General features: G+C 35.6%; 1 protein-coding gene across 1 annotated transcript; it reads left to right on the top strand.

The window, feature by feature from the left end:
- The first annotated feature begins 13,991 nt into the window (after window positions 1-13,991).
- LOC149538344 (uncharacterized) lies at window positions 13,992-18,255 on the top strand. The gene is made up of 2 exons (XM_089799696.1): window positions 13,992-17,098; window positions 17,201-18,255. The coding sequence occupies exons 1-2, from the start codon at window positions 14,200-14,202 to the stop codon at window positions 17,614-17,616; spliced, it is 3,315 nt and encodes a 1,104-aa protein (XP_089655822.1). The 5' UTR covers window positions 13,992-14,199; the 3' UTR covers window positions 17,617-18,255.
- The last annotated feature ends 2,491 nt before the right edge of the window (window positions 18,256-20,746 follow it).

The following is a 20,746-nucleotide window of genomic DNA, read 5'->3' as shown; positions in this document are numbered from 1 at the left end:
ACACTACGGGCCACTTTTTAGGCATAAAAAGGAGCAATATAGGTGATTTTCAAGGAAAAAATATTTTTATGTTTTTTAGAAGGTTATAATGGTCCCTCGGGTCATTACATTAATTGTTACGCATCTAAGAATTAAGATGTCAAAAATTGCAAAAAATTGCAAAAGTTGTCAAAGTAAAATTGCAAAATGGCTGACAGCTTTGCAAGAGTTTGGGATTTGGTGAAAGGCTATGTTGGAAATTTGATTGAAAAGCTCATTGTTGTTGAAAATCAAAGAGGGAGATTGTTGTAAGAGATTGTTTTCAATCATTGTTTTGCCATTGATGTCAAACCTGCTTTATCTAGGGATGATATTCGCTTACAAGACTCATGCACTATCACTTAGTTGATTGATGAAAAGGATTTGATCAATAAGATGTAACAAGAGAACCTAAGGGAAAGGTTGAGTTATGATATTGTAATGAAGTGCAAGAATCAGTTAAGACAATGGTCAAGTAATGTATTGATGACAAACTCAAAGATATAGAGGATGGTCACACTTAGATAAATTGGAGGAAGAAATTGTAACAAGGTTGACTGCAAAGCTTTAACTTTGATCATTAGAAGGTTCTGAGTAAGTTAGTTGAAGCTGAGTAACAAAATTCTTAGTTGATGTCGAGTGATCTTCAAGTTTTGAGTAAAGATCAAGTGCCGAGCATACAAAAGAAATTGCATGTGTCAAGTAATCTTTAGGTGTCGAGCATCAGGAAAAACATAGTTAATGCCGAGTAACACAATATGTGCTGAGTGCCAGTATTTCAATAGTGTTGAGCTGCTGCATTATTTCAAATGATGAAGATTTACGAAATCTAAGCTGACATAGTGGTTGCATTGAATTTTGTGAACAAGCTGGAAGATAAGGCTGATGAGTTGGTGGCACAAAATCTTATGCGAACCATTTTTGGGTGAATTCTAATGGATTATTCAAGAATTTTCTAGAGGAAATAGAATATGGAATAGATACAATGTATCCTACCTAATCCATGTGAATTGAAATTGAAAAATGGAAGAATCGAGCGGGAAAAGAAACTCCAAGACTTCTTTTTAAGAAGTCATAGACCAAAAAGCAAAGAGTAGCTGATCCTATTGCTATAGAAGTGCCAAAAATCTGTGAAGTGATTGAAAGGGTGTCAAGAAGGAGACATCTAGGAGAAGGAAGAGAACAGAGGCTCTGGTTATAAGAGTGGTCATGAAGAGATGATTGCACTGGTACATTGAGTATGGATACTCAAAAAGACAAAGCTTGAAAAGAAAAGGCAAGCAGTTAAGAGTTGCAGAGATAGAAGGCCAGGCAAGGATATGAGCTAAGAAGTGATCTAAAATCTATAAGATAAGTTGTATGTTGAAGTCAGGTCAAGATTTTTGTAATACTCTCTAGCAATTGTATTAGATCTAAAAATCCTATGGACTTAGGTTGGCCTAACAACCATTTGTAAATCCTTTAATAGGGTGGCATTCCAAGTGAATGTTCTAAAGTCCTTTTACTAGGCCCACTTCTAACAGAGTGGTTAAATCCTCTAACGAGGTCAAATTTAATAGTGTGTGATGTAAACCTTTAATAGGGCATGCCTTTCATAGGGCATCACTTAAGAAGGGTGAGGATTAAGTAGCATGTTACTGGTGCTTTTTTCCAAATTGGGTTTCCATGTAAATCACTATGTTATGTGTTGATTTCTTGTGTGTCATACTTGCATGTTAATTTACTGTAACTTTCTAATTCGACAAGATAAAGTTTGGAACAATGAATGCTTGGATTAGTTCACTTTATTAAGAAAAAGTTTGAATAGGACATCTAAACCTTGAATAACTGATTCACCCCCTCCCCCTAGTTATTCTAAAGCAATTCTAATAGGTTGAGCATTTGGAAATAAATTATTTTACTATTGCTGAATCTTTTCCAAGTTGTAGAATTGAAATCAAATGAAAAATGTAAAAATTGCACTTTTTGTGCAAAGTTGTATTGTTTAAAGTTTTAAAAGTTGCTCAAATTTGCAACTCAGCGCAAAAAGGGTCATGGGATTGAACTGTCTACTCCATTAGCTCTGAGTGGCTAGGTAAACCCTATCCCCAACTTTTTCCTATCCCCTTCAGCACTCAAACATTCTCAAGCATGCCAAACCAGAATGTCCCTAAGGGTCACTAAATGCCATAGGGCTGTGATCTTTGACAAGGCTTATCTTGGATCTCGTGTGAGGTATGGATGCAATTCTAGTTCCTATAGGACCATGTTACAGAGACCTACAGTAACCTCTCTCACTTTTTGGACATCACACTCCATTTTTATTTTGTGACGCCATCTCAGGTGATGCTGAAACTTGTACTGTTGGCCAGTAGAAAGTTGCCAACTGCCAAATCACTCTCACCTTTTGTTGTGGGATTGAACTATCTACTTCGTTAGCTCTAGGTGGCTAGGTAAACCCTATCCCCAATGTTTTACCATCCCATTCAGTGCTCAAACGTTCTCAGGCATGCCCAACCGAAATGTCCCTAAGGGTTAGTAAATGCCTTAGGGCTGCAATCTTTGACGGGGCATATCTCAAAGCTCATGCAAGGTATCAATGCAATTATAGTTCTTATAGGACCATGTTGTAGAGACCTACAATAACCTCTCTCATTTTTTGGATATCACACTCTGTTTTGATTTTGTGACGCCATCTTGGGTGATGCTGAAACTTGTAGTGTTGGCGAGTACAAAGTTGCCAACTACCAAATTTCTCTCACCTTTTATCATGGGATCAAACAGTCTCCTTTTTTTGCTCCAAGTGGCTAGGTAAACCCTATTCCCAACCTTTTCTTTTCCCCTTCAACACTCCAATGTTCTTGGGCAACTAGGTTTAAATCACCAACAATCTACATGAGGATGAAGTACACAAGGTCCCTACCAAGACCCAAGGAGGTGACATATGCATAAAGAGGAGGAATGAAGACCTAATAGGAATCCATGAAGGCATTTAATGTTGTATCATGTCCTTTGAGCCATTGAAATGTACTTGGAATATTAAAAAGTACAAATAATGTAATAAATTACCATAAAGAGGCCTAAATGGATAAAAAGTTAAAATATGGGATAAGAAAGTCATTTCATGTAATGCAATAGTCCATGGGGTGTATTTGGGTCCTAGGAAGGTTTTATGAGGTCATTAATTCATAATTTGCGTAGTAAATGCAAGAAAGTCAATGTAATTGCAAGTTGTCATAATGTTACTAATAAGCCAAACATCGCTATCTAGTGGAATCTAAGAGGTTAAGTTGAGGTCTATAAGTATTTTAGGCATTAGTAAGTCAATTAGTGGTGATCTTAAAGGTATTAAAAATCCTAATTCATAAAAGGTCAAAATGAGAAACAAATTAGTAAAGCTTTGTTAATAAAAAGTTATTAAAACTGTCTAAAATTGTCATAGAATAGTTAGACTCTTTTAGTCAATCCAAGGGAAGTTGTAGTAGTTTTGGGGAAGAGAAAAGTTGATAAAAGGAAGGTCTTTGGATTTTTTTGGGAGGTGGTTGAAGATCTCAAGAGAAGTTTGAAGAATCAATAACATTTCATATGTTTTTTTTGTCATTTCTAACTGTCACATAACAATGACTATTGCATTTTTTATGGTTTTAAAGTTTAAACAAGTTACTTTGCCTCTTAAGCTTTTGTATTGAAATATTAATGATTTAGAAGATCTTTTATTTGTTCTCCTAATATATCTTTTCCATTACAAACAAGTCAGCTTGTAGAGTTCTTTGTAATAGTGCAGAATACATCACTGTCTATCTCTCTTACGTGACAATCCTTTATTGTTTTGAGGCTAGATTAATGGATTTACCCCTCCCACTGTCTGTGATGTAGATGTAACTTGTGGGAGAAGGTATCAAAATTTTAATGAATTTATATATGATTATTTTGTGTGTAGGGTAAGAGTTTTGGTAGAGAGAAAGAACCAAAGACTAGCTGGGTAGTGAAGAGCATGGGCATGGGTGACTGCCCCAAGTAGAGAAGTAAGAGTTTTATCCAAGAAAGGGTAAGTTTTATGTTTGATATCATCTGTTGGGATTATTTTAAGTATGTTTTATCCATTTAAAAATATAGAAAGATTGGGAGATGAGTTTTGGGAAAGCCCTAGGGTAAAGGGCCTAGAAGTGAGGGTTTGGTGAAAGGGGATGTAGAAATGCTAGAATGACCAAAAAAAATTTGAAACCCTTTCATTTGAGTCATATTACAAGACTTTATGAGGTTGTTAAGGTTCCAAAAAATAAGGGGATATGAGCTACTTTGTAAATGACCACTAATTAGGCCTAGTTGTGTAACTGAGATAGCAAGATTTGAGAGATACTTTCCAGAACAACTATAGTTGAAATTTTGGTATGTTTTAGAAGGGGATAAATTTTATCTAGAAAATCAAAAGGTTTGGGAAGGTAAATGGAAAAGTTTGGAGAAAACTAAGAATTACTATCTGGCAAGGGCTAGTTGAGTCAAGCCTAAAATAGTCAAAATTGGGAAAGTTTAAGAGATGAGTTGTTGAGAGGTTGCAAGGAGTTGGAACATGTTATATTTGATGTTTTGAGATGACCCAAGGTTTTGGGGTCATGGTGTGAAGCCTAGGATGGGTTTTGGTATGTTGGAGGCACCAGGGTACACTAGGTGCATAGGTAGCAACGTGGGTGTTTTGAAGACAAACTAAAGAACTAAGTTATAACCTCTTAGATATGGTTGTGTAAAGGTATTAAAAATTCAAATACCTCCTCTGGAACCCTAGTACAGTTAGATTCCTTGGGTAGATTCCAAGAGTACAAAGGAATCCCAAAGTTGAGTTGTGATCCCTTCGGGAATAATGGGAGGCTCTGCATTAGGTGCAGGTTTTAGGATCTCTTTTAGGGACTATTTAACCACCAAATCCACCTTTACTTAGTTGATTTCCTTCACCTACAACTCTAACAACTCAAATTCGTACAACTTAGGACCAAATACATGCAAATATTTGGCCTAGGGTTTGCAAGTAAAATGACCTTCCCCTGGTTTTTCAACTCCAACTTTTTGAATCTGTAAGAAGACTCTTAGGGATTTAATTTACATTGGGTTTTGTGCCATTTAAACCATAAAATTTAAAGCTATAGGTCCATTTGCACAAAACCTTCTTGAACCTAGGGTTTCTAGACTAATTTTAGAAAAAATGCTCTAACTTTGCTTAGAAATCACTAATAAACCTCAACTCAAGTGCATAGGATAGAGGACTCAATAAATTTTCTCCTTTGACCATTCAACCTCCTATCCCAATCCATATAGCATGTGTGGAAGCGACAATGTAGCAATTCTAAGCCAAAAAACCAGCAAATTTTATTAAAACTTGCAAAAATTCATACATCAAACCAACCTGTTCTTTTGGGAAGGTTGGGTGTTACATTTATATTCTTTCTTGAACCATTAAATTCCATAGAAATAGTTGGAATTGGCTCAAACTTCTTCCTCCCTAATTAGCAACTTTTGACAAAAAATTGCTTAGCAACTTTTAAAAGTTGCATAACAACATTTGTTGCATTTTTGCAATTTTCAAACCAAGAAGTCTTAAGACTTTCAAACCTACCTAAGACATACCTAAACCTATTCTAAGGTCTTTTCAACCTTCTTTGGATTATATTCCTTATTCTAAACCTTTTTTTTCCCTTATAGGTCTCTAAGGATTCATGGTTTATATGAACACCAAATGAACCTTGAGCCTTTACAAATGGGCTTGTTATGACATGATCTTATTCCTAATACCTAAAAACCTTATCAACTTGTTGAAGAGACACCTATAAAGGTGGTATGATGTAGAGTCCTTGAATATATATATATATATATATATATATATATATATATATATATATATATATATATATATATATATATATATATATATATATATATATATATATATATATATATATATATATATAAGTTATTTGAAAAATGAAATAGACTAGTAGTAAATTTAACTTGCTTGTAAGTTTTGTCGCCTATCTACACCTAAAAAATCAAAGGCATCACAAGTCTCAATTTCAATAACCACAATATTGCAAGAAATGCATTCAGTAATCTAAGAAATCTAGAGAGTAATTTTTCCTTGCATCCCCCTGGTAGGGAACCTAAGAGATCACATAACTAATAAGGGTAAATGTGAAATAAATTTTATTCTATTTTTAACACAAAATTGAGGCAAACTCATTTCATTTTCAATTCTTCTAACATTAAATATTTTGATATATCTCATTGATTAAATATATGAATATTCTATATTAACTCAACAACCAAGTTCTTATAGGTTCCCAAACATCACTACTAGAAATGCATACATAAGTTCTCATAAGTAAAAACCATCATAAATATATGATCAAGATTTCATTATAAATAATTGAATCCATTATTACAATTAGATAGCATAAAAATCAGATAAGCATAACAAGGACAATCATCTTGATATACCCATTCTTCTCTATTGCAACTAAGCATGTGTACATATAAATATTACAAGGAGCAAGTAATCATTATATATCATGTTTTCATATAGTTCTAACATTTTTCTTGTCCAACATGATCTCTATACAAAATGGATACATCAGTATTATATCATAGTCATGATACAAAATATGATGTTGCAACATCTAGTCACACACAAAAAAAGATGCAAAATTGGAATGTGTAAAGAAAGATCATCCAAGGCTCTTGAAAAACTCTAGAAAAATACTCGATGGATAAAAGAATTTCCACCCAACCATGGAACCTTACTACCCCACTCCCCTAAGCTAGGAGATAACACAAGGCCCCACACCAAGTTCAAACATAAGCAAGGGGATAAAATAGCTATTTAAACATTGATAAAGTTTATTGCTGATCAATATTGTATCAAAAATTCAAACGGATTAGGTATTGAATTAAACTTGATAAAAAAATGACAAAGAAGGAAAACTTTAAACATGAACAAGATCATAAATCATATGACAATGACATACTGGAAATGATAAACTTATGCTTAAATAGTGATAAAGTTTATTCTTAATCAATATTCTATCAAAGTTTCAAACTGATTAGGTATTGAATTTAATGTCATATATGAACAAACATATAATATAAAATGATAACCAATAATGTCATGTGCATTAACAAACACATAATATATTATGATAACCAATAATGTCGTACATGAACAAACATATCATATATTAACCAATAATTTCATAAGTCAAATAATGTCATGCATCAAATAAATATCATACATCAAATATAAAATGTCATATATACATCAAATATATATCGAATATGTCCACTAATGCCTATACACACACACACACACACACACACACACACACACACACACACACACACATACATGTCTATCAACTATATCTTCTCCTTCCCATGAGGGGAATGAAACAAATCCCTCAAGGTCTTTTTTCATCATGCAGAGGGAGACAGTGGCAATGATGGGGTCCTCCTATCACGCTCACTCGTCCTCTTGTTGAGGCTCTTCTCTAACTTGAGTTGATACAAACAAAGTAGATATGAATCAATAATTATTATACATTGAAATCAAATATATGTACACACAAAATTTATTATTTTCTTACTGCCATCAAATAGTTGCTCTACAAGTCCACCTCGAAGGCTTGTGGATGATCAAGTGTAACGAGACCCTTAATGGATTCGAGGGACGATGCCAACTGAGCCCTCATTGCATTGGTTTGTCCAAATTCTTTCAACTGACCAGTGAGTCCTTCTAATTTAGTTTTGCCTCTTTCTATTTCATTTATTATATTTTCTTGTGTGCCAGGTGGAGGTCTTGTAATTGGTTTAGGCTACAAAATTTGTTGTTCTTCTTGGGGAGGGTTTTGGTTTTGATTTTCTTGAGGGTTTTGAGCTTCTTGGGGATTTGTTGGTTGATTATTGACACTTCTTGATAAAAAATCAATTGAAATCTAAATAAATTAACAAATCTAAAGAAAAATTGTAAAAACCCTACAAAACAATATAAAAAACCTACAAAACAATATTAAAAACATATCAAACAATGCAAAATGAAATTTAGATCACATACGGCATGCTCATGATATCAAATTTCACCAGCGAGGAGGCATATTGGCAAGTCAAGTGGTGAAAAGTTTGATTTTCTCCAATTTGCATATGCACTGCTATGAGGAGAGGTTAAAAAAGAAAGTTAAAATGAATGGGTTGCTGGTGTGCAACCCATTTATAACATTTTGCTTTTTAAAAAGTGCATATGCACTATAGCACATATGCACTATTGAAAAAAGAAAAAAAGAAAAGAAAAAAGGGTGTCACCTTTTTGGCACCACAACTCAGTGCACTTACCCATGATCTTCCCTATGAGGAGCTTACCCTATTAAATGCTTAAGAGACTGTTAGGTCTCATCTTTCTAGAGTATTTAACACTTACAACTAAGTAAGGACTTTGTTAGGAGATTCACAAAGATTTGGTAAGCCCAATTTGTTAAGAGATTTATTCTGATTCAAGTTTGTTAGAACTGATTTAGTATGTGATTCTCAGTTTTCTCTATAAGATGATTTTGAGTCTTATCCTTGCTAACAAGTCCTATCCTCTAATCTAATATTACATATCTTTCCCTTTCACTTCACTTCTTATGAATAGGTCACTCGATCTGTTAGATGATAATAGAACCCTTCACTAACTTCTGATTTGTTCTCAATCCTTCACTATATAATGCTCTATGTTTTCACATATGCTCTTCATATCTCCCTCTCTTTTCTTATGATTGCATGTAATTTATCTAGGTTAAGTTCATTTCCATTTAAAGAGTTTCGTAAAGCATTTTTCTAGATGATTCCATATTTTGCCTCTTCATCTTGATCGTTGAACACACAATATAAGGATTTGTGATCCACATCGTGTAAATGTTCTGTAACAACCTCTATAGGTATTAAATGCTCTGTAACAACCTCAAAAAAATTTATATGTTCCTTCTAAGTTAGCTTGATAATCATTTTGCCTCAAAATCTATTCCATTCTTGAATTTTATGCAAACTCTTTATTTCTTAGTCTTTACTATTTCCCAATGCTCGACATTGATGTTGCTTGATTTGTATTACTCTTTTGATGCTCAGAATGTATTTTGCTTGGCACAAACTATGTAAGTCAATGCTTGTATGCTTGATACTTGCTTGGTCATTGATGAGCTGAACTCATATAGAAAATACTCTATGACCATAACCTTACTTGGCTCCTATAGAGAATGGTATATACTTGTTTATATACATGAGTCAACCTATATAGAGTAGCTCAATTGCAGTGATGATTTTCTGACTGTACCTTATAAATGACTAAGCAGTTGGCACTAATAGATAACAATGGTTAGAGATACCAATATATGTCACAAATATCTCTACTACAATGTAGAGGAAGTTCATTCCAAGAGTTCTATTGGTAGATCAAGTGGACACCAAGTACTTTCCAAATTTAGAGATATAATTGAGGGGTACAAAAAATAGATAAACTTACCATGAACTTGTTTAAGGTAAACTTAATTCAAGATATTTCACTTTGTTTATGGTAAAAAGTATAGCTTGTAAATAGACTAAGACCAAACTTGTCTAGCTCTATGTTGTTATGGTCATTGTAGTATTATTCTACATAGGAATCAATTTAGGAAAATAGAAGTTGAGAAAATTTATTTGGATAGAAAATCTCTCTTTAATTATATATGATACAATTTTGAACTTATCTTGAGTCCATGTTTGCTTTTGTCTACTAATACAGATCAAAATTCTAAGAATATGTATCAAGATAGTTCAACAATGGATGAGATAACTCTAGGATTTAAATTATGTTAGTTTACTTTACCATTGGATAATTTTTTTTAAAAAAATCTTCTATAGGAAGACCTCAAGAAAATATCCATAATCATATAAAATATACAAAATAGCCCATGCTTACTATATTCTTGGTTTATGAATTTGTTATTTCCTTGACCTCTTCATTATAGATCAACAAATTGCATTTACATGTGGCTACTCATCTATTGCAATCTTGTTGTTTCTTACATCCATCTAGGATATAAACATCACCATTTTATTTTTACTTTCTCAAGATTTGGTATCTTGTGGCATGAACTTTATGTTGTGCTTGAGTAGAAGTCTTACTTCATATTATTCTTTTGGTAACTTTGCAAGGTGCGAATAAATTCATTTATTTATAAATCAATCGAGAGGGAACTAAAAGTAGGAAAATGAGATATTAGTTTCTCAAGAATGTATTAAATGTTGAATGAAATATCCTAAAATGTTTTTTGTTATGCTTAAAATATTTAACTTTAAACTTAAGAAAAGATAGAAAGATTAACAAAATAATAGTTGGAATTTTTTGTTTTCATTTATTTCAAGATTATCTATACTACACATTAAGAGCACTAGAGAGCTAATTATTATAAGGAATAAGTAACAACAACAGGTTTAATTATTACAAGAAATAAGCAAAAATAACTTATTTAGAAAAAATAAAACAAACATGGCACCACAAATTAATTTCCATATTTTTTTCTTCCTAAATTTTAATTATTAAATTGTATTATCAATCTTTCATGACATGTGTAGCTAGGTGTCTAGGTACAATTGGAATGTCTATTTTCACAAAGCTTGTCATCAATAATTTTTGTATCTATAGATCACTGACTCTCTATACTGTAATTTATTATTTTACGATTTTCCAAAATTTTATCCTTTTTTTGCATGATCTACTTAAATATTTCTGTAGAATTTTTCTCTTTTCAATTAGTGTTTCTACTAGATTCCACTAACATTATTAGCAATTGATAAAATAAATTAGTTAGAAAAACTTATTTTCAAACTATTTTGTTGCATTGTGATGTTCAGAGCAACTTCTAATTAAAATTGGCTAGACCCTTGAATTGATTGGTGCAAGTGGTAGTTTGTTAATTTTTCATGATTAGTAGTTAGTAGTTACTAGAAGCACTATAGTACATTAGGGTCCATTTGGATCATGAATTTGAGTAGGAATTGGAATTTGGAATTCTAAAAAAAAAAAATTCACTATTTGGGTTTGCAAAATGGGAATTAGAATTCAAGAAAATGTGGATTCGGTATCCCCATTTGACTTCTGAAACAAGAATTTTTTATTCCTCCAAAATACTTGTTATTTGGGATTCCCATTTTAAATCCCATTTTTCCAAAATGAACATTCCAAATAAAAGTGAAATTAATTTGTCTTTAACATCTAGATGCTCATTTTTGTAACTACAAAGAAAGAGTTTTGGAGATCGAAGGAAGAGCACTGGAGAAATAGTGAATCCAATCAATGTACAAATAGATTGAATTGAATTGCACAGAGAAATAGTGAGGGTTTTGGAGTGTTAGTCACTTGCAGATAGGGGAGAGATAGACAAAGGCTTATAGTGATAGGAGAAGATGAATTGGATCTTATTTGAATTTGGCATTGTAGATGGGCATCTAACTCTGGCTGTGGATTCTATAACTACTGTCTCCCCTTCTTCATTTAATTATAAATTAGCACAATTATGAACTTTGATGCTTGCATCTAGACTCTAATTGTGTTGTTGATTCAAACGGTTGAACACCACCATCACCAAATACCCACATGATTGACTCATTACCACAAGATACTCTTCTTCAAATGAAATGCTTGGGGTATATAAGAAATTGGATTCCCTATAGTGGATCTCTCTAAGTTTGGGCTCTATGTATACAAGAGCTAATCGCCTACCATAGCTCTATCTGAGTTTTCACCATAGGAAATTTATCAAGCTTTGTTCATACAATTGGAAATTTATCAATGTTTTTGAATCAAATTTAATTTTTTTACGTACTACAATCTATCATTAATTTTTGTTTTTCAAGTTTTGAGATTAGAAATTTGAGGATTTCTATTCTGATCACTATAATATTTATATTTATCTTCTCTTTCACATATTCATATTTCTAAACCAAACTATTTTGGAATAATAAGATTTGAATATCAAATATTTTTGGGTTTGAACCAAATGGTCCCAATATAAATTATGGAAACCCTAATCTATACTTCGAGTTCTAGAATCCTAAATCCAAGATTTTGAATGTTAATTCTCAAATCATATTCCACCAACCAAATAGGCCCTTAAGGAATTTTAGGGGAAACCCAAGCCTTTGGATAATGTGACTAGTACATTTGCATGTTGAAGTCATATAGGGTTGTTGATCATCACAGACTTCAAACTGCCATTGGTCCTTCAAATCACAATGTTCCAACAACACACATGGTCAAATAGAATGGAGGCTTTAAAATATCTAAAATGAATCTGATACCATATAGAACCTAAGATTTATAAGGACAAAATATACACAATGAAAATTTGAGATTTTAAAGTCAACCATACATTATGATAAAAAATAAGTGTATGTATAGATACACATTTCTTGATAAAATGTGGAATGGACTCCTTGTAAAAGAGTGGTAGCAAAACAACTCATAGAAATAGTGCGTGGAGTCAAACACACTTTTGACACTACTCACAAACCTATAATTATGTAGATATCTCACAAATGTAGGCATCAAGTTGCCTACTTAGGATTATAAATATATTTGGACATATAGGTGTAGAATAATAATGCGCAATAGGAATTTGGAACATGAATATAAAGACATTTAAGTGTTGAATTTTGGTGTATAAGAACAATTTATTTTAAATTAGCGCAATTTGTCATTATTCGGCACTTTTTTTTATATATGTTATATTTGATCATATCAAGAAATTGGAGAACTTGAATAATAGTATAAACATGTTATATTTTGAATGATTAATAAACTAGAGATAACTAAATAGTGTACACAAATAATAATTAAAAAAATCAAAGCTATAAAATAAAAATAAAATTGAACTCTTAATTTGACAAGTTAATTTTAATAAAATAAAAATAAAAATAATTGATAAGTGCATAATATTTTTTTTCTGGGTCATCATTCCAAATTTGAATTCTACAAGAGTAAGATATGTTAGGCGCCTCCTACAAGAAATAAAGAATAATCTTATATTATTGCCACCATATAAATCCAAAAATAGATGAATGTTATATTTGAAAAGCTCCTTCCCTTTTCTCCTAACATGAAATGTGACTCTAAATCTATATATATTATTCCTAAGCTATTTGACATCACACCTAATTTTTTTTATCCTACTAGAAGAAAGGTGTGGACTAGTTTTTAATCATGAGTAAGACTATTGAATATATTGCATATAATAATCTCATGTTACTACCACCATATGTACATTGGAAATAGATGAATGCTATCCTAAGATGTCCTTTTCTTTTGTTCTAACATTGAATACTATTTTGTATTGATATTAATTGTTTGGTTTTATTAGATACACATAGATTTTTGTCTAGTTAGAGGAAAGACTTGGACTACTTTTAAGTCTTTGTGAAGACTACATAATGCAGTGCAAACAATACATTCATATTATTACTACAATATGTAAATCGAAAACTAGATGAATGTTGTCCTAAAAGCTTCTTTCCTTATGGCCTACAATGAAATGTGATTCTAAATTGATACACATAATAATTTTTCCTATCATATTTGATTAACTAGAAGAAAACATAAATTACTTTTGTGAACAAGACTACTGAATGCATTGGAAAAATAAAAGTCTCATATTATTACCACCATAAGTAGCCCTTACAAACAGATGATTTAAAAGATCCTTATCTTTAGTCCTAGATTCTGAAGTAATATTCCCATTGGACGTACACAAATTTTCCTCCAAGTGGAGTAAAGACCGTAGACTACTTTATGTCATGAGTCAGGACTACTCTATGTCATGAGTCACGAGTCAGGACTACTTTATGTCATGAGTCAGGACTACTCTATGTCATGAGTCACGAGTCAGGACTACTTTATGTCATCAGTGAACCCTATAGAATGGGTTGTGGGTCATTCACGTCTTCGCATCTTTCGGATATATCAAATCCATCTAACATCAAAAACCAAATCCATGTCTGCAAGTGAGCACCACGCAATTGCATTATCGCTGACGTGAGAAAGAAAAGTGACATATCTACAACACTTTAAATGCGGAAGGGCTACACCAGGATTTCTACACAGCGAACTCTTTTCTTATTTTAATTTGATGTTACGAAATATAAGAGTAAGTAATCATGCTCTGCCCAGCTCTCGCCTTCTTTCCACTTATTCTCAGCTGCCTACTTATGATTCCCCGTTGCGCTTCCCTCTCCCCAGACGGCCAAATCTTGCTGAAAATCAGAAAGGAAGATTGGAGGGACCCCAATAATTCTTTGAGCAACTGGGACGACTCTCACCAAAATCCATGCGCTTGGAACGGAATTTCTTGTGATAAATTCAACACCGTTACGGCTGTTGATCTCACTGGTCACTCCATTTCTGGCAACTTGACTTCTGCTATTTGCGCCCTACCCAATCTCACTGTCTTGACTCTCCATCACAATGCTTTCAGCGGCCCCTTCCCACTTGGCCTCTTGCACTGCTATCATCTGCGCAAGCTCGATTTGTCGCTTAACAAGTTCGCTGGAATGCTGCCCACTCATATTTCCCAATTGAGTGAGTTGAGAGTCTTGAACTTAGCAAATAACGCTTTCAGTGACACCATTCCTATATCTTTCGGAATGCTGCCGAAGCTAGAAGCTCTCTTCTTGCACGACAATAGTTTGAGGGGAACATTCCCTTCGTTTGTTGGGAACTTGGAGTCCCTAACGAACTTCACAATTGGAAGTAATCCTCTGAGACCTGGCGTTATACCGAGGGAGCTTGGCAAGTTAAAGCAGCTGCAAGAGTTAGGGCTACAAAACTGCAACCTTGTAGGTGTAATTCCACCATTCTTGGGCAATTTAACGAAGCTAGAAGCTCTCTTCTTGCACGGCAATAGTTTGAGGGGAACATTCCCTTCGTTTGTTGGGAACTTGGAGTCCCTAACGAACTTCACGATTGGGAGTAATCCTCTGAGACCTGACGTTATACCGAGGGAGCTTGGCAAGTTAAAGGAGCTGCAAGAGTTAGGGCTAGAAAACTGCAGCCTTGTAGGCGGAATTCCACCATTCTTGGGCAATTTAACGCAGCTGAGGTCGTTGGACATTTCGCACAATAATCTCTCGGGCGGCATCCCAGCATTCTTGGGCAATCTAACGCAGCTGAGGTCGTTGGACATTTCGTACAATAATCTCTCGGGCGGCATCCCAACATTCTTGGGCAATCTAACCCAGCTGGAGGAGTTGGATTTCTCGTCCAATCATCTCCGAGGCGAGATTCCGGGTAACATTGACCAACTGAGGAGCTTATCCAGTTTGAATTTTTGTGACAATCAGCTTAACGGCACAATTCCTCAAGCAATTACCAATCTCACAAATCTGAATCTTCTTCAACTGTGCTCCAATCGGCTTACTGGGACGATACCTGCTCAGCTCGGAGAGCTACGTTACTTGAATAACTTGATGCTCTACGACAACAAATTCAATGGCTGGTTACCTCAGAATTTGGGTACGTACTCAAATCTAATTGTAGCTGATCTGTCGAGAAGCGGACTGGAAGGCCCTCTGCCAACAAATCTGTGCATGGGAGGAGTGCTGTATGGATTCGAAATCAGTTCAAACAATTTCAACGGTTCTCTGCCTTCTACTTTTAAAGACTGCAAGTCTCTGCGCTTTCTCTACATTGACAACAACCAGCTTAGCGGTGAGATTCCTCCGGGGCTATGGGGTGCTGTTAATCTCCAGGGATTGTTGGTAAACAACAATAAGTTCCGAGGCAAGATTTCACCTGCAATTGGCCAAGCGAAGGAGCTGAGTCGATTGAAGATAAGCAACAATCTGTTCGAGGGAAGAATTCCTGCGCAAGTCGGACAACTGAAAAGTCTTCTGGTATTTCAGGCTGGCAACAATCGCTTGTCAGGCCCCATTCCGCGCGAGCTCGGGAGCTTGGATATGGTAAATATTCTTACGCTTGACCAAAACTTTCTGTCAGATGAGATTCCAAAGGAAATAATGTATCATAAGAATCTCAGTGAGCTCAATTTGTGTCACAATAGACTTACTGGGGAAATCCCTGCATTGTTTCTGAGTGACATGACTACTCTTGATTTGTCAAACAATTTTCTTTCTGGAGGGGTTCCTCCCGAATTGGGACTATCGAATATTTACGTTTTCAATGTTTCCAACAATCACTTGTCTGGACGCATTCCCGATGGCTTAGACAATCTGGCTTACAAGGACAGCTTTGTGGGCAACCCGGGGCTATGCGGAGGTCAGAATTTGATGCTTCCTTCGTGTTCCTCTGATCGGCACAATCTCCCGTCTCGCAGTTTGGCTACTCTTCTATCGATCTGTTTAGTTGTAGTCGTCATTGCCGTGTGTTCCATTTGTCTGTATCGTTCCTTGTATTACAAGAAGCCAGAAAGCACGCCATTGTGGAAAGTAACTCGATTCCACTCGAGATCAGTGAACGAGAGATACATCTTTTCGAATTTGAAGGAGACTAACGTGATTGGATCCGGGAGTGCTGGAAAAGTTTACAAGGTCCATCTGCAGAACGGAGAAGCAGTGGCCGTTAAGAAGGTCCGTAACATCAGCAGATCAGTTGGAAGTTTGAAGAGAAAAAGTGACGAAAAGGAAAGTAAAATGGGGGAAGTGGAGGTGAATACCTTGGGGCACATCCGGCACAAGAACATCTTGAAGCTTCTCTGGTGCATTTCTAGTGAAGAAGCTGATTTCAAGCTGTTGGTATATGAGTTCATGCCAAATGGCAGCTTGTTCGACCGTCTGCACCGGCAAGGCGCAGGGCAAGGAATGGCAGGGGAATGGCGGATAAGATATCAAATTGCTCTTGGCGCAGCTCGGGGACTGAGTTATATGCATCATGATTGCCGCCCTCCAATATTGCACAGAGATGTGAAATCTAGCAACATCTTGCTGGACGCGGATCTTGATGCCAAAATTGCAGATTTTGGCGTCTCGAGAGTGCTTGACAGCTTGGGGAAAGCTCATTCCGTGTCTGGCTACGTGGGCTCGCACGGATATATAGCCCCAGGTACGAAACTCTCTCCCCTGAAATTCCAATATATATATTTTTCTTTTGATTTGCACAAATTATCTCATATTTTATTCGCGCGTATGAAAATGTGATGTTTAGAATACGCGGAGAGGCTAAAAGTGAACGAGAAGAGCGATGTGTATAGCTTCGGAGTGGTGTTATTAGAGCTAGTCACCGGTAAGAAAGCTACGGGTGAGGTGGAATACGGAGAGGACAGAGACATCGTGGATTGGGTTTGTAACACAGTACGAATGGGTGGGGAGAAAATGGAAGTGCTGGATAAACGGGCAGTAGAATATAATTGCATAGAACAAATGTTACGAGTATTACATATGGGTTTGGCTTGTACCAACAGATATCCAGATCAGAGGCCTTCTATGAGAGAGGTGTTGGAGAGGTTAGAGGCATGCGGCGGCCACAGCCGCAAGGAGACAGTTCTCAGACTGGAAAGAACATCAAGTAGCCACTCCGAGTCTGAGAACGAAATTGTTTGCTTTCCAGATCAATTGAGCTAGGAAATTCTGTTAGCTTTCCCCGTCCAATTTATCCTGGTCTATTTTGTTGTATAAATAACAAAATAAGCGTTTTTATGTTGGAATATTAAATGCAAAAGGCCGTTTGCCCCTGGAGCCAAATGCCCACCTACCATCCCTGACGACCTGCACAACAATCATAAACATGAATGCAATAGGTGAGTTTTCAAATTTGGAAAAGAGGGAGAAGTTTTTTTGTGGTAGAAGACAAAGGAATGCTCTGTTCCATTCGACCAGTAGAAGCAGTTGAAGTTCAGCAGAGCAGAGAAGATTAGAAGTTGCAGAGAGAAGAGAAGTGATCAACAGATTCAATCGTCAGAGTGCAGAGATAGAAGGAAGTTCATTTCGTGCCTGCAGATGCACATATTTCTTCTTTGATCATTCTGTAAGTTTATTGTTTGTTGAGTTCATCCTGTTGAAGCAGTGATTGCTCTAGGCATTATTGTATGCAGTCATTAGAGCTGCAAGTTTGAAGTTTTTGAAGTTTAAAGTTTTAAAGTTTTAGTGTTATTTTAGGGTTTTCTGGTGGAAGCTGAATGCTCCCAGATTTTGTAATGGTTTAATCAAAGTTGAATAGAAAACAAGAAGGCATACTAGAATATATTGTTCTTCTTTTATTCATTGCATTTGAGAAGTTTATTTAGAAGCTTCATACTTTGGTTCTCTGGTTTTAATGGTGGAAAAGGAGTTCATGTTATAGTTCTGTCACTCAGTATTGTCTTTGGTAAAAGTCATCTATAGTTCAAGCCAAGCTCACTCGGCATCTTCTTCTATCGAGCTCCACCCTGCAGTGGCTATCGAGCTCCACCCTACAGTGGCTACCGAGTTCACTCAGTGCCTTCTTCTATCGAGCTCCACCCTCCTGTGGCTACCGAGTTCACTCGGCATTCACACTACCGAGCTCACTCGGCATCCATTGGTGCCGAGTTGTTCTTCATTTGCTGAGCTCACTCGGTACTCTCCTGCCACTCAGTTCCTTAAGGTGCCAAGCAAAATTGGCACTCGACACCCTCTTGTGGCGAGCGAATTTATAGAGTTGTGAGTTTTTAATTGTGATTTATATTTTTTACTTAGTATCAGAGCTTTGAGGCGCCACATCCACAGTGACTTAGCGCATTTATTTTCTTGGGATATTTGACATGGTAGTAGATATAGGAAAGATATGGCAGTAGCCACCATCCTTTAATGGGCAAAATAATGATACATGGGCAAAGAAGATGAAAATCATAATGGTTGCAAATGATTTGTGGGAGTTTGTTATAAATGGGTTCAATGATGTGACAAACCCAACTCAATATGTTGCCCTCACAAATGCACAAAAGACTCATTTGAAAGAGTCAAAGAGGAAAGATGCAAAGGCATTAAGTTTGATTGAAGTAGCAATGACAGAGACGATATTCTCAAAGATTGCAACAGCAAATTATGCAAAGGAAGCTTGGGATATCCTTGAGACAAACTTCAAGGGGACTGATAAAGTTTGTACTGTAAAGTTACAGAATATAAAGAGGGAGTTTGAGAACCTTCAGATGAAGGAAAATGAATCAGTTGTAGATTTCAGTTCAAGGACCTCCAATGTGATTAACCAACTAAAGTCAAATAGAGAAGAATATCAAGAGTAGAGGATAGTGGAAAAGGTATTGAGGAGTTTACCTCATAAATATGACAATTTGGTCATGACCATAGAAGAGGCAAAAGACCTCATTGTTTTGACAATGAATGAGTTGATGGGTACTCTTCAAACCCATGAGCATAGGATCAACATATCTGCATCTTCTTCTTCCCAAGAGCAAGCATTCAAGGCTCAGTCAAATCCAAGAGGAAGGGTGAGAGGAAAAAATGGCTTAGGCAGAAACTCTAGAGGCAGAGGCCAAGGTAATGGAGGACAAAAAAATGCTGCAACAGAAAGCTCAAGAAGAGCAGATGGAGCAAGTAGCTCACAAAATACTTCAAGAGGAGATAAGAAAAACTATAAATCAAATAGGATTAATGTAGAATGTTACTACTATCATAAATATGAGCATTATGCAAGTGAATGTTGGAAGAAGCAAAATGATCAGTCAGGACAAGAAAATGTGGCTGATGTGAACATGGGAAGTGGAAGCAATGCCACTGCCTTCATCATGTGTAATGTTGATAAAGAAGGAAGCCCTAAGGTTTGGTACCTCGACAATGGATGTAGCAACCACATGAGTGGTAATGAAACCTTGTTTTCATTCGTTGACAAGAGTTTCAAATCTGAGATTAAAATGGGTAACAATGGAACCCTACCAATAGTGAGCAAAGGATCTATTATGGTCCGCACAAAGCAAGGTGAGAAGAAGGAAATACAAAATGTGTATTTTGCCCCTGGTATGAAGCATAATCTGATGAGCATTGGTTAGCTCATTCAAAATGGATACAAAGTGCTGATGGAGAATGACACGTGTGTCATTCATGAAAAGGATGGGAGCAAGAACTTACTTGCAGCAATTCAAATGACAAAGAACTAAATGTTTCCCTTGAGGATAGAGACATGTTTCTCATCTGAAGTTGGTGTTGCACCTCCTACACAATCAACTCTAAGGAGTGTGATTGAAGACCCCTCACGACTATGGCACCTCAGGTATGGTCATCTAGCCTATGCTGGTTTAAATTTGTTGTCGAATAAAAGAATGGTAGAAGGTTTGCGACGAATAGGAAATTCATGCGACAAGTGTGAGGCTTGTACTTTGGGTAAGCAACATAGGCTTCCCTTTAAGTTTGAAAATTCTAGGAGGGCTAGATATCCATTAGAGTTAGTGCATACTGACCTAGTCAGTCCTATGCAAGTTACTTCCATTGGGGGAGTACTTATTTCATGACATTTATTGATGATTTAAGTCATAGGACATGGGTTTATTTTTTGAAATCTAAATTTGAAGTATTTGATAAGTTTCTTGAGTTCAAAGCTCAGGCTGAAAGAGAATGTGGACACTATATCAAAGTCCTTAGATCAAATAGAGGAGGTGAGTATACTTCCAATTCTTTTGTAAATTTTTGTAGGAAACATGGCATAAAGAAAGAACTCATAGCCAACTATACACCACAACAAAATGGAGTGGTTGAAAGAAAGAATAGGACCATTGTTGAAATG

This window comes from Cupressus sempervirens, chromosome 9 (assembly GCF_028749045.1).
Source record: "Cupressus sempervirens isolate cs-2001-9-10 chromosome 9, ASM2874904v1, whole genome shotgun sequence".
Taxonomy (NCBI): Eukaryota; Viridiplantae; Streptophyta; class Pinopsida; order Cupressales; family Cupressaceae; genus Cupressus; species Cupressus sempervirens.
This window is presented reverse-complemented; position numbering and strand designations above follow the sequence as displayed.